General features: G+C 43.9%; 1 protein-coding gene across 1 annotated transcript in view; it reads left to right on the forward strand.

Annotated features, from left to right (window-relative positions):
- ETV6 (ETS variant transcription factor 6) overlaps nucleotides 1-26,461 on the forward strand; it is a 140,231-nt gene that overhangs the window by 87,650 nt on the left and 26,120 nt on the right. The window contains exons 3-4 of the mRNA XM_059816665.1: nucleotides 18,488-18,652; nucleotides 22,491-22,625. Of these exons, the coding sequence (XP_059672648.1) occupies nucleotides 18,488-18,652; nucleotides 22,491-22,625 (300 nt within the window). The remainder of the gene's footprint in view (nucleotides 1-18,487; nucleotides 18,653-22,490; nucleotides 22,626-26,461) is intronic.

Raw genomic sequence — 26,461 nt, forward strand, 5'->3', positions numbered from 1 at the left:
AATACGCTAGGAAATCTTCTGTAATATATTGTGTACACATAATAAATTCTTGGGAAAATTAGAGTTCACTACAGATTGGCTACTAAATGTTTTCAGTGAAGTAAAGTGAAACAGCTCAAGGCTGCAAAAAATGATCTGCAAGGCAGATTAGTAAACTGAGAATTTGCACTGTTAATTTGTAAATACAAATAGTGAAGTCCAGAAGTGAAGTCATTAATAGAGCTTATCTGTCAGTAAACTTTCTTGACATTAATTTTTAATACTATAAAAGCAGCTGTCTTTGAAACAGAATTCTTCCTAGAAGAGGTCAACACTATAAAATTTTTACTGTTATTCCAAAATATGCTAACTTGGGAAAAAAAGAGCTTTTAGCAATGGTTATCAAACCGATTCTCATAACAATTACGGAAAATTTTGCTTACCCCAAAACCTGGCTTACCCCAAAACTCAAAGCAGACATTACAGTAAGTGTTGAGAAACCAAAGCAGCAAAAAATGGTTGCATCTTGAATGCAATGGATTAATGCCAACCTTGAAATACTGCACCTTTTTCCCTTTTTATTTTTTCAGTGGATCTGATTTTGTATATTCAAACAAAGTTTTGTTAGGGGCTCACCAGTCTCCTGAGTGCCATGAACTACCCCCCCACCTCCGTCACTTACTGCCTGTGGAGACCAAGATACTGTCTCCTATAGCAAAATCTATGATGTTACCCCATCATTTCTGTTTCGGTTAGCTTTCATGAGCTGGAGATTTGGGAAAAATACCAACAAACTACATCCTCTTCATAGGTCTATGTAGAGATTATCATCTAAGGAAACTCTCTGGACAAAAGTATCATTTCTCTCCTGTTTGTGTGCATTACCAGGCACACTGGGGTCCTGGTTTATGACTGCGACTGAGACGCTACAATTATGCAGAATAATAATGCAGGCCTATTGAATTAGGGGATGAAGATCATTTGATTTCTGTTAGGACTGCACCTCCTGGCCCTTCACATGGACCAGGGCCTCATTGTGTGAGCTGCTGTAGTTAGTGAAATAACTGTGTTCTGTCTTTCTGTACAAACAGGGCATCAGGTCCACTGATTTATAGATACTAGATATTTTTAAGCTGCTATGAAAAACAAGGCGAGGGCTTGTATTGTTAGTAAGAACTTCAGAATGTGTCAAAAGTTTGGCATAATCCTTTCAGAAGAAAGAATTTGGGATTAAAGAGACACCCCCCCAAGTCAAAAAGATGTATTTTTTAAAAAAAGCTAACCAAGAGAAGGACAGATTTTTTCAGCCCTTTCTTTCCCTGGAAAGGCAGTTATCCAAGTGGGACATCCCAGTAAAATCACTGGAACTGCTTGTGTAAGTAAATGCTCACAAGAATATGGGTTAAACTGCGCAACCCACACTGTCTTGTTTATTCCTTCAATGTCATATTTACTTAAACTGATGTACTTTGGTATTCATCTTCCTTTCCACTATTTGTGAGGGTTGTTTTGCAATTTTACATTTATCTCAGTTTTGACAATACAAGTATGAATATCACTTACACTTTTGTTTAGAATTGCTTTTAATTTGAACAAATTTCAATTGTTTCATTTAAACAAATGTAATTGCGAGGTTTTAATTTAAAAGCAGAAAGAAAACCCACAGCCATTCTGACTGAATGTGAAAGAAAACTATACAGAGAAGGCAGAATTCTTTTTTCACTAACAGTACAATTTTCTTTATTTAACATGTGCATTTAGGAATAGAGTTACTAAAATGTACACTGTCTCTTTACAAGAAATAAAAATAAACCAGTAAGTATTTAATAAAATGAATATTGGGATTAACTACAGATAAGGTTTTCCTAGGGCTTCTCTGACACATGGAGAAGTGTCTGAGAACTGATGAAGTGGAGAGAGAAGGAAAAAGAAGAGAAAAAAATATATGCAAAGCCACTTGGGTAGAGTTATGCAAATGACCTTATCAGGGCAAGCAAAAGGCTTCTCCATTGTGCCTGCCAATTAGGAAATAGCAACGACGGACATACTCAAGTCCCTCTTCCTGAGGAGATGCAGCTTTAGCATGTGACATTGGCATCCACACTGTGAAAGGAGATTAAAAATTGTCTCCTCTTTTATGTCTTTTTAAGAGGTTGGCAGAGATGCTAAATGAATCCTGGACAGGGTAAGCACCCTGATGGTATCCCAGTACCATTTTTTCAATTTCGTATGGATTCTAGCAAACCAAGAGAGCACAGAAACCACTAGGCTTTGACAGGGGTACAGAAGTAGTCCCAGATTTCTTTGAAGGCACTGGTGTCCCTCCATCCTGACTCCCGTTCTGAAGACAGAAGGGAAGAAACACTTCCTGCTCTTCAACCCAACTAGACCTGCCTGGTCCAGGTGTGCTGCTCTCCTTTTCTCTTATGATTAAATCCACTCTCACAGTTGTTCAAGCTGAATGGAAACACAGGAAAGCAGCATCTAATCTTATACAGTTTTTTCCAAATAGCAAAGCATTTCAAGATTTATGAAGTGTTTTGATAATTAACACAAAAGGAAGACGTTATGTGTAAAATCAGAAACATGAACTTGTGATATTCTGGGAAACTTTTCTCTCCCTTTTCGGTGCTTTACGAACTGCTCTTAGCACAACAGCTAAATCATCAAAATTGCCGCTGATTTCCACAGGAGATGCAGACATGCTTTTCAGGATTGAAAGCCAGTGTTTCCAAAACCTTAAGCAGGCATTAACCGGTCACTTGTTTAACATTCAGCTGGGTGGAATAAGATCATGTTCAATATGATGTGTTCATGAGGATTTTTCATAGCTAGGGTTTGACTGTGCCCAAATTGTCTGGAGGCAGCCAGAGGGTACAGTCAGATGAATGTGTCGGCTGAAATGTTACGCTCTGGATGGGGTGTACTCCCTGAGGGTGCATCCAGTGTCTTAACGCTGCTTTATTCAAGTCGCTGCTTCCCGGGCTTAAAAGATAACCGCGTGAGTCGCATTACTTAAGCAAGAGGGCAAAGACTGAAAAAACAGTGTGATCTTTCTGCATGTTAAAGCAGGGCAGCAAGCAAAAATAGGAACCCAAGCATTTTGTCTTTCTCCCCTTGTCCCCATAGTGAGAGAGAGAACGTCCTGGGTGGAAGAAGAGGATTTGGCGGACGCCGATAGAGTCGGCAGAAACATGTGTGCATTGGAGCTGGCAGGGTGCAGGGCTGTGGGGAGCTGCAGAGAGGCATTCCTCAGTACCCAACAAAAGCTCTGAGCCTTGAAGGTCCTTCCTGTTGCATGGAGATGCAGGCTGTGCAAAAAAATTAACTCAGGCCTTCCAAACTATCAGTGAACTGAACTAGAAAGTTTGAGGCAGAGGAGCTGTGCTCCCTCTGTCCCACTCAGGGTCAATGCTGCATCTGCCTCTGTGAACAGTACAGTCTGGTGGCTGTGTTCATATATGTATCTTTGGCAAAAACAAAAACAACAGAAAAGGAACTATGTCTTAAGAAATGCCGGTTCTTCATGTGCAGCTTTGGGCTAAGTTCTCTGCTGATTTGCCCTCTGCCGTGAAAATCCCTTCTCTGGACACAATATGCCCAGATACACAGAAAAATGTCAGTGTGCACTGTCTTGGACTCTTTGGCCTTATTAATGCATGTCTCAACCCATTCTTCTAGATCCCTTCTTTGTTGTTAGGTTTTCAAAATCGTTTTTCCTTCAAAGCTAGTTCCTATATGGAGGTTTTAATGTGCCCCTTACTGACATCAACCTGTTTCCCAGTATCATTTCTCCGGGTTAGCAATTGTTATAATTGCTGCAAGGATGCCATTTAGCAACGAAGGGGAGGCAGTAAAGCGACACTTGTTCTGCGTGCCAGCCCTTCTCTTACACACAGAAGCTCACTTATAGTTATGGAAGAGAAGGGGGAAAACCAGAATAATAGTGCTGTGATTTTTTTTGTTTAATGCGCGCTGCTCACTCCTTGTTTTCTTTCTGATAACACCAAGGTATTTACGTGCAAACAAAAGACTCTTCTTGCCGAATCAGCCTCCTCCTCCTCCTCCTACCTGATTCCGTCAGCAGAGTTGCAAAAGCATGACTGTGACAGCACTAAATGAATAAGGGTGAGGTTGGGCTGACAAAAGAAATCTCCTCTTCACATGGTGTGTGCACACCTCAGGGGTAGTGGGGGGAAGAGGAAATCTAGAAAAAGTTCAAAACGAGGCATCAGCAAAACATCTTGTTAAAAATTAATCATGGTGTTTTCTTTTGAGATTTAATCTTCAAATGAAGTAGTGTTTCAGGACTTAGATTAACAAATTTGGTCAGAGCAGGGAAGAGACAATATTGAACGGGACCAACAGTTGCCCACTCCAGCTGCTTCAGAGGAATGTATAAGAAAGAAATGCTATAATTTGTTAAGGAATAAACCAGCCCACAAAGAAACCTTTTTCTGAATTTCCATTGTTTGGTTATCCAAACGCCTGAATAACAAGGGCGTAAATCTTTTTTGAAATTGCATTCATGTCCTCAGAAACTCTGCATGGTGTCAAACACGGAGGACTGTGTTTTCATGAACATACAGTATTTAGGTCCATATGCTCTATGTTTATTATCTGCCAGAGTGGTGTGAGACATCTAAAGTCTGCAGATTTTTTCAGTGCTTCACGGGAAAATTTTTGGCACCTTGCATTCCCTAATGTCATTTTGTGTGAAATTGCTGAAGAAGACTTCTCCCCCCCTCAAATTGACAATGTGCCCATGTCTGCATTTCTGTACTATGCTGTCAGTGCTAAGCCAGTTGACCCCAGTCATGTGAAAAAATCAAAATCACGTTAATAAGCAAAGCATTTCAGAAAAGTAGTTTTCCACTTGTAGCTTGTTAAGAGGAAAGGAAAGGCCTGGAATGTTAATGTGTATCTATTAGCTTAGTAATTTCTGTAATGTACGAATTATAAAAACGGGCATGAAGGGAAAAGTTAGGGCAACCTGAAAAGTTAGATTAGAAGGTATCCTTTCTTCAAAACATAGTTCACTGTCCTTCCCTAATGTGCATGTTCACTTCCTACCTTCTTACTTCTCAAGTCTTTTCTTTCTACTCGCCCTACTCCCTGCCATCTCCCTCTCATACTCACGCACACTTTGATCCACAGCCTGAGAGGTTTATAAGTTGTGCAGTCCTGTTGCAATCTGGATTTGACTCCTGTGCTCTAGTCACTGAGAAACTTCCCTTCCTCTGATCTAATACTGAACAGCATTTCCAAAAACTGCTGTTGCTGGTACAGTTGGCAAAACCAGCTTTCATGGGTACTTAATTTATGATGCAGTCAGCTTAACCAAAGAGAGGGTATCCAGGTGAGTGTTTCTTAGTAGGACAGAAGATCCTACTTGGCATCAGGGATGGCCAAGTTCAGACAAGTCCAGGCACATGACCAGTAGGTCCAAATGGTGGATTTTTAAAAAGATGTTCTATCTTGTGCAAGTTGGTTGTGAATCAGTCTTCCCAGGAAAGCAGAAACTTGAGATGATTTGGAAGTTAAGATACAAAAGAATGAAGCTAAACTGGTTTGGACTTTGTAAACCCAGCAAGTCTTGAAGCATTGGAAGAATAGAAGAGAAATTACTACTTTATAGAGACAGCTCTGTTGCTTTCCTGACTTCAACGTGATTGAGATTGTCTGGGTTTTTGTGAACAGAAGTGGTGTGTGAACAGATACACCTATAAATCTGGATTTCTGCAACAGATAAGATACGTAATTTGACAAGTGTCCTTCACAGAGCTGGCTGGAATTTGCCAAAATACGGGGGAGCACTCGTATGAAAATTTTAATTAGACAAGTTGATGAAAAAGTATTTCAACTACATTTTCACAATATGCACTTAGTGAAGAGTGTGTGGGGATTCCAGTAGTTTCAGTTGGTTGCTGGGGGACCAGCATTGTATGCACACCATCATGCTTTTCACTTTGCTTGTACATTCAATCCCTTCCCTCTCCTGTCTTTTTATATTGTAATGTCCTCCAGGCAGGGACTCCTCCTTATTCAATGTTTTATACTACCTGGCACAACTGTCAGCCATGTAAAGAAGCCATTAGACGTTATTAAATATTTCTGACAGGTGTTACCATTTGATTCTCTTTCACAATACTTTAAGAAAAATAAGATTGTTACCCCTCACCCCTTCAAAAGAGGGGGCACTGTTAGACTGAGAGGGCTAACTTTCTCACCCCTCCCTGCTGTCACAGCTCCACAGCCGATCCCACCTCAGCTCTGGGACTCCCAGCTGCAGCACACGATGCCCCTCTCACGAGACAGAGGTCCCCTTTCCCCCGGCGCATCTGCAGTAGTCCGTTGGCAACAGCAAGCACAGGGATGGCCATCCTTCCTGTGGGAAAGGCAGGGTGGAAAGAAGGACAGCACAAGATAGCTTCACTGATGTCGAGGTCACTAGGTGTCTATACTAGCACAATAGGTTTACAGAATATTAAGAATTGTGAATCTGTGATGGTATCAGTTACCCATCGTTGCTAGGTATGCAGTCTCTCTCACAGCACCTTTAGCTTTGCAAGAAACAAGAAAAGCAGGATAAGACAGACCCTCCTTGTGAATTATCTCATCCATTTGTTTTGCTTTTCAGTCAAAGCTTTATCCTCTACTGGAAATGCGTAGGTAAATTATTTGCCTCTATTGACATTGCAATAATTTTTCCAGCCCTGGAAGCAAGCCTTTCTCGGTGACATCATCAAGATTAAACTCAAGTAATACAGCGAGCCCATGCATTTTTCAGTGACATGACATGTTCTGTAACAATACTAGCTGAAGCATTTCCTCCCTTCTCTGTCACCACATCCAGCTGTTACTCTTTTTGCGATTTGCCACGTCCCTGCCACTTGTGTTGACCTAACTGTTAGTGCAATTGTGCTCTTAATCAGCTCAGAAAGCTGATCTGGCAGAAACCAATGTACATATATACTTAAATGCAGATTATCTCTGTCATCGAGATTACAGCATAGCTCCTCCACCAATTGCACTGGCACATCGAAGGGGTGGCCAGAAAACAATACTAAGTCAGCACTGCCACTGAATGCTACATGTTGTCCGAGCTGTGGCCTGAAAGGAGCTGGTTTGAAGGAAAGTATAGGGATTGCAGATGTCCCAGCGCTGAGATAGAAATTACCATCTTTGTTCTGGCTTCTTCATACCGGACAGAATAACAGAAAGGCGTTCCAATATACCCAGTTCAGGAGGGGGGATATTTCCCTCAAGCACAGGACTTTTACAAGTCACCTATGAAGCTGGAGGTGTGAAACTGAAGTGCGTATTTCCGAGATCTGAGGCTGTCACAGAGAGGTAGCCATAGCTCACACAAGTGCGTATCTGCGCTGCAGTCAGAGGTGAGTCGGTGTCACAGCTGCCCAAGAATTTGCCGAAGCCTTAATACACACAGACCTCAGCATGAACTAGCTACCATGGTGTCAGGCAGGCTGTGCTGAACATGCAGCGTATGCTCAAGCCCTTGTGGTTGGCACCTCAGGGAGCTGGTTCAGATGGCACCCCAGGGGCGACTGCAAGTGCTGCAGCCGTGCCTCTGACTGCAGCATGCGTGTACCTTTGAGACGCACAGCACAGCATCCTAGCTCCAATCTGACAAGCTCCCAGACAGGGTCTTGCCTGCTGTCCCAATTAATAAAGTTGATTTCTGATTGCTTGGGCCGTATTTTCAAGTGGCCCCAAATAAAAGTAATGCCTCAACTTCATGAGACTTGCACAGAAATAGTAAGTGGAAGCCAGTTTTTTGGGGGGGCCTAATATGAGAAGTTAGTGGGTGTGCTGACTAGCTTCAGAGCAAGCAGGAGTTAAACCCTGGAGAGGAAGCAATTCTCAAGCTGCAGCAAAGATAATCATGATAATTTATCATCTGATAATCAAAGAGCACACACTTAATTTGTTCTCATTATCAATGTATTTCAAGCACAAGTACCTTAGTACAAGAAGCCTTTCTGTACACAAGTTACACTGGAAGGATAGAGATGAAGGGCCCCACGCAAATGCAATGCAGTTACTTCTCCTGTATGGGTTATGTGTTGTAGTGCAGTTTGGAGTCCGTCTCAGTGGCCTCCTCGTCCCCCTGGATGCGGAAAAGGACTCCCGGCATCGAGAGCTGTTGCTTTAAGCAGTTGACCTTTCTCTAGGACAGCAGTGTCTTCTTGGAGAAATGACTGACAGTTTGTAAGAGCTGCAGGGATTTGGTTCATTAAGGAACCATCGAGAAATGAAGCTAAACCTGGAGTTTTTAACCATGTCAGAACTCTGGTTTGCAGCATCCTGGGAGTGGGAAATGTCTGCAGCATGCTAAAAGCGGGCTTTTACCTCCAAAGCCCAAGATGTGGTTCAAAACTGAGTACAGCGTGCAGTCTCCAGAGCTGTAATTTGCACCGTTTCCCCCAGTAATTTAATATTTAATGTCACCTGAAGGCAGGTCTTAGCATAAAGCACAGAAGAACTCATATACTGGTGGACTGAAGCAGGCTTTTATAGCTCTCCTGGATTAGGAGTCTGAAGGAGAATGCCTGCATAAGCAAGAGACAGAGGTCCAAAAGTGAAATCAGATAGAGTAGAAGTATGACATGCTTTGACCACATGCTGGTGGTAAAGTTTTTTTCTACACTGATTTGCTTAATAGTTATAGGCAAAGTAAGCCATGGTTCTGGCTGCGCTGCCAAAATCTGCTTTTACAGTAGCAGCGCAAGTGCAGCTGCAGCTTGCAAGGCTTGGAGCCCCAGTGCTGAGGAAGCCAACAGATGACATCTTGCTGTCACGGCGTAGACTGTTCTGTAGTGGAGCTGGCCTCACGTTCCCTGGAAACAGCCTGGAAAACATGCTCTTTGTGTACATGCTCCCCCCTCCCCAGCTCTCACAATCGCAGTTGAGTTAGGAAACAAAGTCCCAGCCAAAATTCCTCAAGGGAAAGGGACCCAACTTCTTCAGGATGTGAGCCTCTGAGAACAAAATCTCCTTGTGAGAAGAAAGCAGCTTCTTAATACAGGAGGATTACAATGTCTTGCTATGTTGGTGGCGGTGTTTTGTTGGCATGTGAAACTGAGATTTCAAAACTTTCCACTTGATTCAGCTGTACAAAAAGGACTTCCTGACCTCTCTCCTCCAAAACGGTAGAATCACCACTAAGTTTGCAGCCACTGGAAGATCGAGGTGACCTAGCTCATGATAGCTTATAGTGATAAATTGCTGGAAGAACCATCTTAATTTTAGCAGCTGCATTCATTGCAACTAGCAACTATTTCTTCAGTTTTTCACATCTTTCTGGGGTGTTGATCAGGTACCTAAAACCAGAGCCTTCAGTTCCATCACCAGTGTTACTGCCGCATGCTCTAAGCACGGTAATAATCTCAGCACCCCTCTCCACTGTACAGAAATTAAGCAGCAGGCAAAAGACATAAGTAAAACCATATGTAGGTCAAGACTACCAAGATCAATTTATTTCTAATTACTTACAAATACTCAACACTCCAGCCAGGGATCAAGGCCATATTCTGTTAGTAGAAAAAACCAGCATGTATTGACAGTTCATTCAAATACAGTGGTTTGGGTTTTTTACCTTAAAATTACTGTTGTCAGGATGCACCGAGTAAGTGACACAAGAAGTAAGAAGGTGTTAAGGACGTAAAGATGCTTTGCATTTGTCCAGTTGTAAAGAGGAGCAGAATATAGTTCCTGGATTTGATCCCTCCTATAACAGATTCAGTGTATAGGCAGGTGTCCAATGACTTTGTGCCTCACATCTATAAAACAGATATAACAATCTAATCTGTCTACAGTTGAAAGGCACTGTGTAGTGTAAATGTGCATGTATTACTAACAGTAGTATCAGCAGTGGCTGTATCCAATACAGGAAAACTGTGAAGAATGTTTGTTAGACCTGAATTTTGACCTGGATTAAGATAAATTGCTTTGAAACAATAAAGAGTTGCTGAGGAGAAAATTAAAGTTTTTATAATCTCCTTGACTTCTACTTGCAAAACCGCTCGCTTCTGGCAGCGTGGTCTTTTGAGTTAGCTAACCCATGCCATTGTCAGGGCTCAGCTAGTCTTGTTTAGGATATAGTTTTTGCACATACAAGGAAAAAAGCAACAGAAGACATTTCTTTCAGCTCCTTTTGGAAGGGAGCAGTAGGAAAGCAATGTCTGCTCCATGGAAAACGGCCAAAAATCGGTTGAGAAGGAATCAGGAGTGGATTAAGACTACAACTGGGAGCAGATCCAAACCACCATTTCCCCATTCCCCATCCTCCTGCCAGCTGCTTGTGTTGCACAAGCTGCTCTGGTAGGAATCCCACGGTCACCTGCCCTCTCTGCCGATGGGCACAACATGAGCAAAGAGAGGGGTCACCTTGGAGCCAAGCAAGTTCTTTCCTGAGTGCGGCAACCGCGGTAGCGGCTGAACGGCTGTAGTCAGCCGAACGGCATTGCGCTGTCGGCAGCTCACTGACTCACTGTTACGCTCTGGCCTTCTCTGAATGTGGTGCCCAGATGCAGAAAGCCAGCCTTCTCCCTGCCCTGGAAGGAGAGCTCTTGTCAGGCTTCTAGGAAGGTTTTGCGAACAGCATGGAAGGAAACTGGAGCCATTCTGTGCAGTTCTTGAAAGCTCTTGGACATGGCTCATGGAATGAGTGCCTAGAAAACAGGCTGGTCTTTTCATCACCTCTGCGGTTGCTTGCTTCTTTGGCTGGTAGCTTTTGCCTTCCAGAACTTCAAAGCTTGGCGACTTCAGCATGCATACCAGCACCATTTATCTAGGCTGGTTTGCCGCGTCCTGGGTGAATTCTCTTTTCAGGCCACAAAGTGCCTGTCAGCAGCAGGTAGACTGCTCCAGCATTATAACATTTTCTGTGATGGATCCCAAAACAGGGCAGCTCACAGAGGAAAGAGGGCTACATCCTAAGGTCCACTTTTTCTGCCAGCTAACTCCAAATGATGTAAGTAGAAACAGAAAGGAGAGAGGTGGCTGCTATGGGTCAAATACTGATTTCAGTTACAAGAAATGCAGCACAACGGGCCATGTTAAATGACTGGGGTTGCACTTGAGGCTTTATTCTGACATCAGGTACAACTCTTAAGGACTTCAGGAATTGGTCTGCAGTGTTCAGGGACTTTTCTGACTGTTGTTGGAGCAGGGGGGTCACAGACATAGCTGAGTAATTTTGTGTAAGAGACCTACTTCATTTAGTAACCTGTATCTGCAAAGAAAAGGGTTTGGCTCTAGAGTGGGAAAGACTGTGTTCTTCATGTTGAATTCTGTAGAGCGTGGCCTTTCCTCCCTCCTTTCCCACTTACACAGACTTTCGTGGGGTTTTTGTACCGGTGACTTCATCTGCCATCATTAATCAGCGAGCTATCTCAGCCCAGCAAGCTAATTTAGAGTCCTGCTTGTGCATTTGATGAGCAAATGCAAACCATGTGTAATGTCAGCAGGTCAGGGGAGGTGATGGAACATGGGATTTTCACCTCAGTTCCAGAAAGGGCCATAGTTGCTTCCAGGAAGCTGAGCTTGGCACTGGGTGTGGGGAATTGAAAAGATTTATTTCCCTGTAGGAGAGCTCAGAGCTTGATCATTCTAATCAAGCATTTTCCAATCAATATGTTTCTTACGGGCTTTCCAAAGGCTGCATTAGAAAAGCAATTTTATTTATTTTATGACCCTGGCGCCCTAAGGGATTCGGGTGTGTCAACTTTCCAGGGTCTCTGTACAAACAGTGAGAAGAGAAGGGCTGGGTCGCAGGGCACCACGCTAGCAAAGTCAGCATGGCAGAAACCCGTCCCAGGGCTTCACTAGATTTGTTTCTGTAGACGTCTGCATACGTAGAGGCCCCCCAAAGCAGACACTGTGCACAAAGCATTACCTGCACTTGTGCTCTGCCCCTAATACCCTATTCAACAGGAGAGCAGGAGACATGAGCCTATGCCTTTTATTTCAGATTACTACTGAAAAAGCTGTTTCACCCTCTGTTCCCAGCAGTGTGGGAAGCTTCCCAAAGCCTTGTCATTCTGATTACAGGCAGTTTCATACCTTTTTAAAGGACATGCAAGCCTCACTGGGCGCTCTCTTCCTGCCCATCACAGGACTCCTCTGTTCCCTATCCAATCTTTTTTTCCTTAACAAGACCTGTAAAAGCGCATTTTCATCTGCCACCATCCATTTCCCTTGTACCGGTTTGTACTCACCTCCCAAATAATTCTGTCTGAGGACTAGCCAGGATTAACCTTTTCTTCCTTTTCTACCTTTGCTTATCTCTGGGCCTCGAAACTGCAGAGCCAGCTTTCTGCTGTAGGATGAGGCAATCCCAGTGGGCCAGCAGCAATGAATGGTCACTGCTTCTCCACTACCTGGGTCAAGTGGCACCTCCTGGAAAGAGCAAGTGATCGGGCACATCACCGCACACCAGACCTCCGTCCCCTACTTGTAAGAGCAAGTGCACGGACCACCAGTGATACAGGGTTTATCCTGGGGTAGGGCTGCATCTTCCACACGTATGCCAACCCAAAAGCAGTCCCAGAAGCACTTCTTTAGGCTGTCCATCCGCATGGGGAAAGCTAAGCACACCGCAGCTCTCTGTCACCCATCCCTCTCCTCTGAGGAGTTAGAAAGGCTTCCTGAGAAAGCAGGGTCCTTAATCTTCCTACCTTTACCTTCCGTTGCAGAGGTAGTCCTGAAGGGCTGCTGAGCTCCCCAGGGGTGGGATCCTGCCAGCGCTCGTAGCTGCGAGGAAGGCACTTCCTGCGCTAACGGATCAGTGCCGCAGCTCCAGCAGAAGTAGCATAAAATTCCTTTCTCAGGAGGACCTGAGTGCCCAGCTTGGGCTTTAATTTGAAACCCCTTTCAGCGTGATCAGCATACTGCTGTTGAGCTCAGGGCTGCAGCCCTTCTCAGGGAGCAGCACGTCGCGGTTTGTGCTGTCAGGTGCGAGTGCGGTATCAGAACAGGGCCCCTGGTCTGCAGCAACAATCAATACCTCTGAACAGGGAACCAGAGAGCAGCAGAGGCAGCACCGCGGGAGTATTGAACTGTAGTCATTTGAAGCAGCTGTGCAGCATTTTGCACTTTCGAAGCTTTTCAGATGTTATCTGGCCAAGCCCCCTGACACCTCTTTGGTAGTCTAGCTTTCCAAACGAAGAAGTGAGACAGAAGGAGGGGACTTCTAAAAAGTTGCTGTGGCAGAGCCTGGGAGAAGGATTTGTATCTAATCCTATGTTTTTCCTCCAGACCATGTTGCTTTTACACAGAAATGAAGTGAAAAACACAACCTCGTGCCCCTCTCCTGCTTGACATGCAGCATCATATGCAGAACTACATATTATGCTTTATGGGAAACATAGAAGAATTCTGTTAATTAATAACAAAAAAGAGAGCTTCATTTCCTAAAGAGCTGGTTGGTAGCAGTCGGTCAAATCTTCTGAGCTTCTCCAGCATTGTTTTCCCACTAAAGGCTCAAGGGCTGTCCTATAGTCAGAGCTGGCCTGCCTGATGCTGCCAGTGATGATGCATCTGTCCCTGAGTGTTTGGAAACCAGCTGCTGATCTGCATGCGCTGGCCCCTTTGCTGTTTGCCCAACTGCGCTAAGTAGTTTTCAGCGTGGGAGTGAGAACAATTCTGTCTGCCCTGCAGAAAGCAGGGATAAATGAGAGGTCTGTCTTTACCCCCTTCTCGCCTCATCATCCTGCCTGCCAGGCAGCCAGGCGTAATGATGGAGTGCCCAGCATTAGTGGAACAAAAAGTTAGACGAAACTTGTGAATGCTGTTTCCGTCATGCATGCTGTTGTGTGGCTGTGTCCTCATAGCGAAACTAAAACGAACAGCAGCTCTCAGTGGTTCTGTACATCACACTTTGCATTGGATTTGTGTCTCCAGATTGTTCCAAAATGAGTCAAGGTGAAAACAGCCTACGTTACATTATACTTCACGTTTTAGATGTATCTGTTACATACACCATACATAGCAACTCATACTGTAAAACGCATACCCTGTCTTCCAAAGCAAAGAAGGAGATGCTGAACATGAGTGCTTTGCAAGATTCAAGGTTGGCTACATCTTTTCAAAAAACAAAGTTGTAACCCCACCAGAAGTTTGTGGTCAGATGCAAATATTGCTGGCTGTGTAGTTTTATGTGCGGAAGGTTATACTAGGTGAGCAGAGCACTCTGTTTTCCAACCTCAAAAGCCTGACCCTGCTTCAATTTCCTGAGGGGCTCACTGTCAAAAAAGGAGTGAACTCTTTACAGACCATCAGCTTAAACTCCTCTTCAACAGACCAATACGTTCTGCTGCGTGTGTGTGCACTCGTGTGTATGCGCAAGTGACTGAACATACGTAAACAATTTTACTACCTACTTGAAGAAGGAGGTGTAAATTGCCCCATCGGCCTCTCTTCATTGTACTTGTTTTTGCTGTGCAAGAATAGAAAGGAACAGGAGTGGGTTTTTTGGGCAGTCCAGATGGTTATCAGCTTGTGCTCTGCAGCGTTAGAATTGCTCGCTCTCCCCGTTTATAAGGTAGCTACTGTAACAGGAGTTAGAAACAGGACTTCAGGTGAGGAATAAGCAACAGAAGTAGATAATGTATTAAGACACCAGTGCGCTAGCCTGCGGCATTGGAAAGGTGAGCACGAATTTTGCTCCCTGTTTAAGGCATATAAAGCTGTCAGATTATAAACATGTCTATAAATTATTGTATTTTACTCTGCTGGAGGTGGTGTTTAGAAGCTAACAGAGAATACTGCTGGATCTCGCAGAGCTGGATTCTGACGGTTTACATGGCTTTGTCAAACCTGCTTTCAGCTGTTGGGTTCAAGAAGTTTTTCTTGTTGTTTGTTTTTGCACTACGCAGATAGGGAGACCAAGGTTGGGAATGCTTGCCAGATTTCAGCCAGCGGAGCAATGGCAGAGATGGGAGCAGAGCCAGGTCTGAGTCCCAAAATTCACCCTCTGAGGTCTGTGGCGACACTGGCCACCGAAAGGGCAGACCGGGAGAAAGGCAGCATCCCCCGTGTCTGATCCCCACCTACTGAAAGCAGCAAAGCCTTCCCACTGATTTCAACAGTTGGTTCAGCAGGCAAAATTCTGTCCTCATTTTGTAAGACAGCACTCATTTTCCTCACTTTATTCTGCTTGGTAAATATCTTTCTTAGTTGAAGACAATGCTGTTAGCTTTCACAGAGAATAAAACTGGAGAGATAAAAAGAGCCCATTTTCTTCCACTGTGGACATGACAACAATAAAGGAGAAGATGGAGAGGAGAAAATAAGAAACAGCATCCAAAAAAGAAAAATTGTATAAGCAGGATTAGTTTTTCTTTCATGGAGAGTATAGGAAAGCATTTTCAGGACCTACTGATAGCTACGTGTGCTGTGCTGTCAAATCCCTTCAGCTGCAAAGCCAACCCTCTCATGCCCTTGTTTTCACAAAACCAACTCCTTCTTTTTAAGAAAGGGCAAAGAAGGTGGGATACGGGTTTAGTAAATGCTGTACTGCACATGAAAAAATTATTTTTTGAATGGTGGTTTCTGAAGCACTTTTAGCAAGAGCGGTCTGCACCCCCAGAAAAGCCTCCTGCGACTGAACTGGTTCAGCCTCACAAAGCAAATGGGCGCGCGGTGGAGGCCGGCAACTAAAGAGGGTTTTTTGGAGAAACTAACTTCCTGCGGAAGTTACAGGACAGGGAGGGAGGGAAATGAGAGAAGAGACAATCCATGTAGGGAAAAGCAGTTAACTTCTTTTATGCCACTTTATATCTTCCAAACACAATCTAAGTATTTAATTATGGTATCACCCCATGGGTGGAGGGATGTGGCACATCCACCCACTCATTTTAGCGACAGCCAGACTGAATTAGAATGACTGCTTGCTGATTCTCAGTAACTAGAAGCCAAGTGGTCCTAGGTTATACTACTTTGAGGCTTTTCTCACAAACTTCAGAGATGCTGCTGAAACCCATCAGAGACCTGATTCGCAGTGTGAAGCATTGGCTCTGTTTCAGAGTTGCCAGCACAGCACACGTGGCTCGTCCCAGTCTGTGTAGCTTATTTGGCTGGTTTGGGTCTAGCACCAATTGATTTCAACCTCTCTTTAGACATGGTACTTTTGTATTAGGTGAACGGAATGCAAAAATACACTGTCACCAGGACATGGGAAATGATGGTCTATGCTTCTATAGGGAGTGATTTATTTATTATGTTGTTATCTATAGGGGAGCATGCACATCATGTGAAGTTATGTATAGCTCTGCCCGCCCGTGTCGGCCCGATTTTCCCAGTGATGTTTTGTCTTGTTTCGTGCCTCATCGTGTGAAGTGCACGTCAGAAGTCCAGTTAGATTCCCACATGACAGTGCTCCTTTGGGCAACTTATTACTTGCGTGGCATGGCAAAGGGGGAGGCAAAAGAAACCACCCATGACCATTTCAAGCACTCCACAGATGGACTTTTAAACCCTTTCATATGTTGTGGTCTGACTGCATCACGTCTGACTTCTTTCTCTTTTAGCTGCAGTCAATGTGCATGCAGCCCAGCAGCAGCCCAGAGTGTGTTTTTGGTGGAAATAACCCCGTGTTCAGCAAAAGATGAACCTCACTGGCATTTTAGATGACGGTTTGCATGTCTCTGAGCAGATCTACACCCCATCCCAGTCCCTTCAAAAAGAAAGGTCCTACAGAAAACTCTGACCCCAGTAATCAGACCCTAATTCAATAGGGGGAAGAGAATTTAAGTCCTTCATAAATAAATAAATAAATGCTACTTCTTGTTTCTGTGTGGCGCATAATACAGTGCTACAGGAGCAGTTGAAAGCCAATGGAAATTCTTGGTGCTGCCATGCAGACGTCCCTTCCTTAGGTCAGCTCTGACCCTTTCTCAGGCTCGATCTCAATTCTTTTTCCGACCGAGGTTCAGTTCTGTATGCAGCTGTGGCTCTGGGACTTTCCAAAGCCGCTGTCTGGGAATCTGGCATAGCAGCAGAATGCAATTCACTGCATGTGACCTCTTGCTACAACAGAAGAAAGGGTTGCCTATCTGTTAAAGTAAAAACCAAAACAAAACAGAGCAGTACAACTCTCCCAGGTTTCTTTTAGTGCTTGGTAGGAGGAAGGTAATCGGATCTCAGAGACTGGTGTGCCAGGAAGGAAATTTCTTCCCATGCGCAGCATACAATCAGCCAGGTGCAATATGAGGAAGGGAGGTTCGTCTTCCTCTGAAGCATAAGGTATTAGCCCCCGCCAGAGGCTGTGTACCAGAGATTTGATCAGATACGGCAAATTTTATGTTCCTATGCACAGCGTGAAGCTTTCATTTCTACGCAACACATTGTAGCAAGTCAAACAATGAGTCATCTCATGAGGGGGAAAAGGAAAGAAAGCTTTTATCTCCCAGTGGATTGGAGATAATCTCTCCACCTGGGTATAAACAGCTCTTCACCATGCTGCCTTCTCTCCAGGGGAAGGAAGCTATTTTAAATTTGTCTGTAAAACAGATACTGAATTGTCACACCTCCCAAACCTCTCTGCCTGGGCCCAATAAAGGTAGCAGGCAAACGGTCTTTGACTTTCATGGTAGCTTGGTTGGGTCCCTGTGAGTAAACACAGGGATCTAGGCTGTATATGCTGTATGAGCTGGCTGGGAGAAAGGGAATGCCACATTCTCCTTGGAGCCCTGGAAATTCTGTCCCCAAACCGAACATACCTGCAATGTTACTATAAAACGGCATACCACACTTACATGGACAGTTACATTGGCAATATTTTACTGCTGTAGAGGAAACACGAGCTAAAGCAGGACTAAGGTGCCACAGCCTCAACGCTTCTTTTTGTCTCCAGTGTGGGAATAGCATCTGCTAGCGTGACGGCATCTGCAGGAGGGATGGGCCAGTCTGAATACACCGTTCTCAACCATACCCACACTGATAACCACTTACAGACATACTGGTACAGTGGCTGTGTGAGGCAGCCCTTCTTCACAGACCCCAGCCACCGAGAGGGAAGTATGGCCATAGCTCTCTTGCATCCGACTACTTTTCATTGTGCTTCATCAATGACTTTACAAGGGGCATGAAGAGAGAGCATGCTTCTCTCCTATGAAAAGATACACACCGAGGACGGGGCCAAGGACTTTGCCTCCTGCCTGCTCCGCACCTCAGAAGAGGCAGCTGGAGGAAAATCCCATTTCACAGTGGAAACCTGGCATGAAATAATGTCCTAGAAGCTTTCTTCAGGATGCTAAGGCAGTTCTTGTTTCTCAACATGTCATAGATAAACCAAGGTGCCTAAACTAACAAAGTATTTCACAGTCCAGTGCTTCTGCGTCAACGTGACATTCCTCTCCTACACCTCCCCCTGAGACTTTGCACATTACGGTGTGGGGAGAAAAGGGGATTCACTGATATTTGCCTATATTCCCATATCTTGTCTCAATTTGGTAACACAATCATGGTCTCTTCCCTGCCACAGGTTTGCAGCCCGTTTACTGGAGCAGGGATGATGTGGCACAGTGGCTCAGGTGGGCGGAGAAGGAGTTTTCCTTGAGGCCAATTGAGAGCAACACTTTTGAGATGAACGGCAAGGCTCTGCTGCTCCTGACCAAAGAGGACTTTCGATACAGGTCTCCTCATTCAGGTGAGGATTACTTACAGAAGCTGTGATTGAAAAGAGAGAAGCTGCAACGAAATCTGGAGAGGGTCAGAGGAGGAAACAGTCACGTTTGTTGGGGTGGACTGGGCAGGGGGAGGAGAGGGAGGACAGAGGCACTTGCATGAGGCAAGGACAAAAAGGCCAAGGAGGGAATGAAATCCTGATACACCTGGCTTGTAGGCAAATTTGAATGCAAATGCAAACCCAAACATCCAACCTGTTTCTAGTTAAAACTCCCCGCAGAACTCCCAGAAAGCAAGCTTCTCTGACAGCACTTTGTGACTTCCAGCTCTTCCCTGTAAAGGCTTATCTTTTCACAGACCCAACTACAGCAGCAAGTTAATCAAGTGCTCCAGCCTCTTAAGAAGCCCATATTAGCATTCTGGCTTGGCTGACGTGCCATTAAAAGCAACTGCAAAACTCCTCCCTGGGGACCTTTCCTCTATTTTACAGCCCCTGTGGGCTTTGCTTTACTTTACCATATTCTCTCACGTGCTGAAGTCCAGCCCAAGGCACAGCACAGACAGGTGTGTGAATCAGTCTGCTTATTGCTCAAATTATGTCTTCGTTTATTCACAAAGAAGATTTAGAAATGCGTATATTGCCTGCCTGTATTTATATCCCCTGCGGTCTGCCTGCTCCAGTTTTCCAGTCAAAGTAAGCCTCTGCCCTCCGTTGTCAGGGATGTTTAACTAAATATGAGTTATTGGTTCTAAATAAGAGTTGTGAGCTTTTCTTTTGTAACCATACAAGGTAGTCCTGTTAAATACAAAGGCTCATAATTCAGTCACCATAGGTGATCAAAGAGTTTGGCCCAAGCGGTTACAGAATTGCTGTGAGGAGGCTTCCAGCGCAAGGCTTGCTAGGTGCGGAGTACAGCTGGTGCTGCTTGGGTCCAGGGGGTAAGCAAGCAGTGGCACTAATTCTGCATCGAGCTGCTCGGTGACTCCCTTGAACGCACCCCCACAACCATCCTTTTCCAGAGTCTGCCTCACAAACTGGGGCTTATGTTTAGTGTATAAGAAGTTTTTAAAGCATGAGCTTCAAATCCAGGACTAATTTTGTATGGAAGGGGATGCCAAGCGTTAATGTCTACTGCCAGTATAATACAGTAGTAAAAACTGATGCCTAGAAACATCTTTTTTTTAATTCTGGTACATCATTTTGAATCATTTCATTAAAAAATTAGCCCTGCTTAAGGCAAAAGGAGTATTGAAAGTGGGGACATGGGCAAGGACTGTAAGGGACAGCTTTGTGTATCTTGTTTACAACTCCCCGTATCATCCCAGTGACTTGCTGCCTGCAAGTTATGCCCCGGCTCTTCCCCTTGTGTGCTGTGAGGACACTTGAAATGAGTAGGATTAAAAAGTTTGGAAGCTGGAGATAGAGCATTCCTAGAGAAGAGCCTCTAGCTTGCAAATCCTCAGTTTGTGCAGAAGTTTAAGCTCTTATTTACCTAAACTTGGACTGAAATGACCAAACGAAAGGCCTCCTCCATCGCTTTTTCTCTCCTCCTTCTCTCCAGGTACTCCCCACTGATAATAAACCTTTTAGAGGATATCTGGAGTCAGTGCTTAAAAATTTAGATGACTGTAGGTAAATGGACATGACCTCAACATTTCCCAGAAATTAACTATATGTGAAATTTAAGAACTATGAAATGTTTCCCATAGAGGCATTAAGTTTTTCTAGAGCGTAGCTACGTAAAAGCTGTATCCTTTCCCCTCATGGTTAAACCAGGAGAACCGCATCCACTCCCCGCAGCGGTCCTAGCAATAAAGTGGGCTCACAGCCTATTTAGGGCTGTCCAGTGAAGAAGGGAGGCAGCAGAGGAGGGAGAGAGTGAAAAACGCTTTTCGCCTTCTTAACTAGCATTACTGCATCTGGGTGGTGCAGAAGCATAACTGTTTTGTTAGGTAAAAAAAAGACAGCCAGCTTGATGGACGTTTTCACTAGTCTGTCAGGCCAAATCAAAAAAAGGTATAAACTTGGTACGTTATTGCTTGGAGTGTTACAGCACTAGTTATGATTATGCCACTATTGCATTCAAAGATGCAAATTACGTGGTAAAATGACTTTTTAGCCTTTCATGTACTAAACATGGAAAAGGTAACTGGGTTCTCGAGGCTTTGTTTTTAATTAGATTTTCAGGTATTGCAATCACCTTTTAAAGATGCCCTAAAGTCGCTGCTGAGACAGTAAAAGCAGCCAAGATGCTAAAAATAAAGGAAGCTGAAGTATGGAAAGCAGGATGGCTTTAACTGTTTCACACTAAGACACTAAACTTGCCCACAAATAGAGCATTGGCAGTTTATAGAGACAAGGGACAAACGGCACACAGTTTACAATCTCATAGAAACAACTGCTAAAAATCCCCCACACACTTGAGAAAACTCTGCCAGAAAATCTAAGGTTTCCTAAGTGAAACTTCACCAATTTCCTTTCCAGGTAATACGTTATTGCTGCAACCTGTTCCTTGGTAATATGAGCAGTGACAAACAGAAGAGAGCAAGCAGAATTAAAAGCCAGGAACTTCCTACCCTGTATCGTACATTTTCACTTTGAAATGTGCGGCCAGTTACATCAGACAAAATGTATAAGTACCTAGGTGTTTCACGTCGATGTTGTTGGAGGAAGGGCATCAGTACAAGATGTAATATGTAAAAAGACACAAAATAAGCAGTTAGTCCATTGGTCTCCTAGATATTGCGGTGATATGTTCCACTGAGGAAAGATACAATTCTAGTGCCAGGGAATGGCGGGGGGAAGCAAGGAACAGCCTGCCTGCACCCCAAGAAGAAAGAAGTATCTGGATCAATTCACACAAGAACATGTCAGCTTGGTGCAGTGCAATTCGCTGCAGACATTTCTGTGGATTATACAATATTCCAATACAATAACAGCTAACAGACTGTATTTGCCCATACAGAGCACCAAGTCTGCTGCATTTTGTTCCTTAGTCTGCATCATATCCGAGGTCTAATATTGCCTGTTGCAGTGAGCTCCATACAGATTCTAGCAGCTAGAAATAACTAGCTTTGGGATCCCACTTGGGCTTTTCAGGAGTCCAACCCATGACACCAAGAGTGACATACAGAAGTTCCTAAGGCACCTATAACACTTGAGTGTCTCCAGGACTTGTCACCACAGCAAGGGTGTTCAGGATAGTTAAATCTCTCAATTCTTTTCAAGTCTTTGAGTCCATCCCAAAGCAACTTCTCAAAGTGAGAGTTCTTCCTCCTGTGGATTTCCTAGAATGGAGTATCTGAGTAGCACACTGTCTCTGGCCTTGAGGCACCAGTGTTGCATGCAGAGGCTTTACAGCATCTTCTATCTCCTCCCCGCATAAAGCCTAAATTGTTCAGTAATTAAAGAAGAGCACCGTCTTTGTTCCCAGCAACTCACTGCATAAATCGTGGGCTCTACATTGAAGAATTCCCTAAGGTGTCTATCTGAAAAACTGAGGCTGTGATGAGAGAAGGTGGGACACTGAACTAACTACTGCTTGTAAAGGTTCGGAGTTCTTGGATGGGCAGCCATGTAGCCTGAAAAAAACTCTGTATTGGGGTAATAAAAGCCATGTTTTGTCATTCTCCCATTTTTCCGTAGTCACACATAGAGGTGTGATGTGCAGCTTTTCTTTTCTTTTTTTTCCTTTCAGGGAAGAACCTTGCAAAACAGTGAAATGTAAGATTTTACTGCAAGCATTTTGGGGTCTGAAAATAGCACCCAGGAGCCATGAATTCATGCATCAGAGGGCTAAATGAGTCTTCTCAGCAGTACGTAGGTTTTCATTTCCTTTTTCCTGCTGTTTGTCTTTCAGGTGATGTTTTGTATGAACTCCTTCAGCATATCCTGAAGCAAAGGAAAGCTCGTATGCTCTTCACACCTTTCTTCCATCCTGGGAACTCTATCCATGCTCAGCCAGAGGTCATATTACACCAGAATCATGATGAAGGTAACTCTGTCTCATTCTTGTGGGAGCTGCCATTATAAAGGCGAGTAGGATAAGGCTGTGAGGAATTATGTTGTTTTCTTGCTCCAACATTACTTAAATAAAGCTACTGTCCTCCCTTTGTCTCCATAGCTTTAGAACAATCAACTGGTCTAGGGAGTCAACGGTCCATTCTCCATTTATCTTTTATTATTTTGTCCTGTTTCCAAAGCCTGCTTAAAAGCTATGCCAGATGCAGATTAAAAGAATACCAGAAAGTTTTATTGACCCTATTGATTCATTTTTCCTCACTCCCACTTAGGTAGACAAAGATGCTTCATGGACATTTAGTATCCTGGAGATGCAAGTAGATGCAGTTGTTTGCAGAGCAAGGGAGAAGGCAGCCTCAGAGAGGAACATCTGACTCAAAGTCACTTCAGCTGACAATCTGTCATCGCACCGTTCCAGAGTTCCTAGCTCTAAGCCCATCTTGTTGCTCAGCTTTTGAGCTGATTGAGCAATTCATGTTGAGAGAAGGTTTTTTCTGCAGGTTTTTTCTCATTTTTACTCTCAGAATTACTTGCTTAGGTTATTAGTTAGCTTTCTAGTAGTGTCCACACATACCATGCCTGTCGGAGGTGGTGAAGAAAGAATAGATATGTTTGTAGAATTGCAGATTTGGGCTTCTTCTACTCACTATTAGTACAGATCAAAATGTAAGTGTGCTTCCTTCAATGGAAAATTGAGGTTTTATTTTTTTTAAAAATAGACACACCAAAATACTTCTTGGTTTTCTCCAATAACAGAAAAATAAAAAGCCTAAGCCTTTTAAGAGGTCCTTTCCATGAAAGCATCAGGCAGAATTCACTTTTTCAATGACAAAAAAAAAATCTAGGAGAAAGTAGTGTTACTCCTTTTTTAAGTAGAGGCGAAGAGAACACAAGTGAGTTAGGATATCGCCCTAGTCTCTGCTAACTGGAGAAAAGATGCACAAATTATTTCAAGATTCAATGTGGGATTGCAAGAGAAGATTCAGAGGTACTCAGACCTGTACAAGTTGACCATAGCCAGCCTGAGCAAGCCAGAATCAAATGGCACCAGCAAAACTCTGAGACTAAGCCAAGAGCCCGACAGCAGCAGGTGGGGTAAGGACACTCCAAAGTGTTTCCACACAGCTGTGTAAATATTTCAGATTAGAAGAGGGTGCTGCAGGTCAGGATGAGGTTGCATTGGCAGAGTTGTGCAAGAGACAGTGACCAAGTATATTAAGATAGGCACTTTGCAGAGACCATTATAAAAGTCTCCATTTTTTCCTGAAGCTTGGCATTCACCCACAGGTGTTTGCTTTCTAAATTCTGAACATGAGTACTAGCTGCCCTCTCAGACACCCCTACATTAAAGATACGGAGCAACTTTCACTCTAGAGAGGATTTCACAGGGCTGTTGAGTTGGCCTTTCATGTGCGTCACTTAAAAACGTAAGTCCTTTGCAATCTAGTCCAACTTCTGTCAGAGCGCAGGATGATTAAGAAACAACTTTTGATTTCTTCCTCACAGTACTCTGGCTGCTGATAGTACTGCTGTTTTTGCTTCAAGAACTCTGTGCTATTACTTAAAGCTTTTCTTTGTAATGACAAAAATTAGTTCTTGTTTTTCTGTGAGAGTAACAACAAAGACAAGCAAGAGAAACTACACCTTGCCTGCCACAAGACTCTGAGCAATCAGAAAATCTCTATGCCAAGAATTTATAGGCAGGTGAATTTATTTATTTATGTATTTTGAAATTCCTTCTTTCTTCTTCCTGTTTCACAGAGTCACATGGGGGAAACTAGCACAATTAAATTTACCGTTTTCCCCCAGCAGAATGCAACTTGGTAAAGAAAGGGGAATGAATGTGAGAAGCAGAACTTAACCCTGCCTAACTCACAAACTGTAACAGAGGGGTCAAGTGTTACTTTGGCACAATTTCAAGTGGTTAAACTTCATAGGTGATGGATCTTTTTTAGAGTCTCTTCTTACTCCAGTGATCTTTTTCCATTTTCTTCTACTGACTCTTTTGCCCGTTTCCTACTTGCGATCCTGCTTCTAAATGCTTTCATTTTAAGTTAGTTAATCCAGAATCGGATGAGACCAACTTTTACATCTAGTGGCGTTTTACTAGCTTAAGCAAAGTGGGTTTGACTGTTTGAAATCAGTTGAGAGTGGTTCAGGATATCTCCAAGATGCATTGGCATTGGATTGGAATCTGCCCTGTGGGCTTCGGTCTCCGTCCCAGTAGAGGGATGAGCAATGGAGAGTGAATTACCTACATCTGCAGTGGTCCTTCTGACTCAGCACTGAGTCATTTGATGGGATGCCATACAGGAAGCTTACACTGTCATTCCCTGCACTTCTTTTACGGGTAAGCAAAGAGTGCCAATCATTGGGATTGTCACGCCAGCAACTGCTCACTCCCAGCGTGAGTGCAGCCCCACCCATCCCTATATGGATCAGAGAGGTCAGCAGTTTTCCTGGGAGCTGGATTGCCTTTCACAGCTTAACCTTCAAGAAAAGACTGTTGGTCACTCAGAATGAAGAGCCAGACTGATGAGTGAATCTATTCCTGCAGGAAATGATATACCATATGTGCTCAACTTACAGTCATAAGATGTACCAATGAATGTGATGAGGATTTTATCCTGTTCAGGGTCATTCGTGGCAGTGAAACTGCTTGGAGCTGAGTTTGAATCGTTTTATGGTAAACAGCAACTTTGGCCATGAGGGGATTCTTTAGTTAAGTATTTAAAGTGAAAGATCTTGGAGGAAAGTGAACACTAGTGTGTATCCATTTGTGGTTTTTCCTCTTGCTGCTTTTTAAAGAGTTCCTTGGTCCCTACCTTCTCTCCACCCTGTCCTGGTTAAGGATCACCATGGTTTGGGAGCAGACAGATAGGTCTGCTTCTGTTTGGAGCTTGTCAGAGCCAGCTAATGTTTACAGAGAGCTTGGTGGAAAGCATAGCGAGGCATTCCTTTCTGCTTTCAGGATAGCTGCTCCCCACAGCCAAGGCACTTTAAGTAGGACAACAATACAATATTCTGGTCTATACTTACAGGCCAAGAATGAGCACAGTGCATTTGAATGTATAGTGATGGGGGTGGATGGTCTGTAGAAGATAGGACGCTGAGTGAAATTGGGGGGTTGGTTTTCTTTCTATCATGGCAAAGAAAGGAGACTTCAAGAAAAGACAGCCACAGAGGTAGGTACAGTTGTATATTAATTCCTCTTTGATCTTCACATCATTTGGGCTATCCCACATTAGCTGGCCACATTGTATTTAAAGCTGTTTGGGTTTAAACAAGAGCAATATATAGGTCTGGAGTTTCATGTCCTCCAGCTGTTTCATTGTGAGTACCTTAAATAGCTCTGTGAATGCATTTTCACAAGTGTGTGAAACAAGTGTTCTGGAGCCATGTAGTTTCTGCCTAAAATTTCGGGTTTTCCTGTAGACTTTAGCGTCCTTGTATAGATGAACAGCCCATTGAGTAGGCAAAAGGGTTGGTGCTATGTCACTGCCTGGCACTACATTGTCTCAGGACTAGAGCTTTTCCTGTTCAGGCCTTTCCCTGGGTAAGTGCCAATCCCGCTCCTGATGCCTGCCTGTGTTCCAGGGCAGCGGGAGCCCCTGCGTCTTCACCTCGACAGGGTCTTCAGCAAGTATTGTTGCCTTGACAGGAGAGCAAGAGAAACGTTAAAGAGGATCAGAGCAAATGGAGTGAACAAATAGGCAGCCACAAGTAGGCAGCTACTTGTTTCAGTTGTCGACACGTACCCAGCAGTTTCCTTCTCTTATCGTCCAAGGCTTTCAACAAACAGCACTGAAA

The sequence above is a fragment of the Gavia stellata genome, chromosome 4 (genome assembly GCF_030936135.1).
Source record: "Gavia stellata isolate bGavSte3 chromosome 4, bGavSte3.hap2, whole genome shotgun sequence".
Taxonomy (NCBI): domain Eukaryota; kingdom Metazoa; phylum Chordata; class Aves; order Gaviiformes; family Gaviidae; genus Gavia; species Gavia stellata.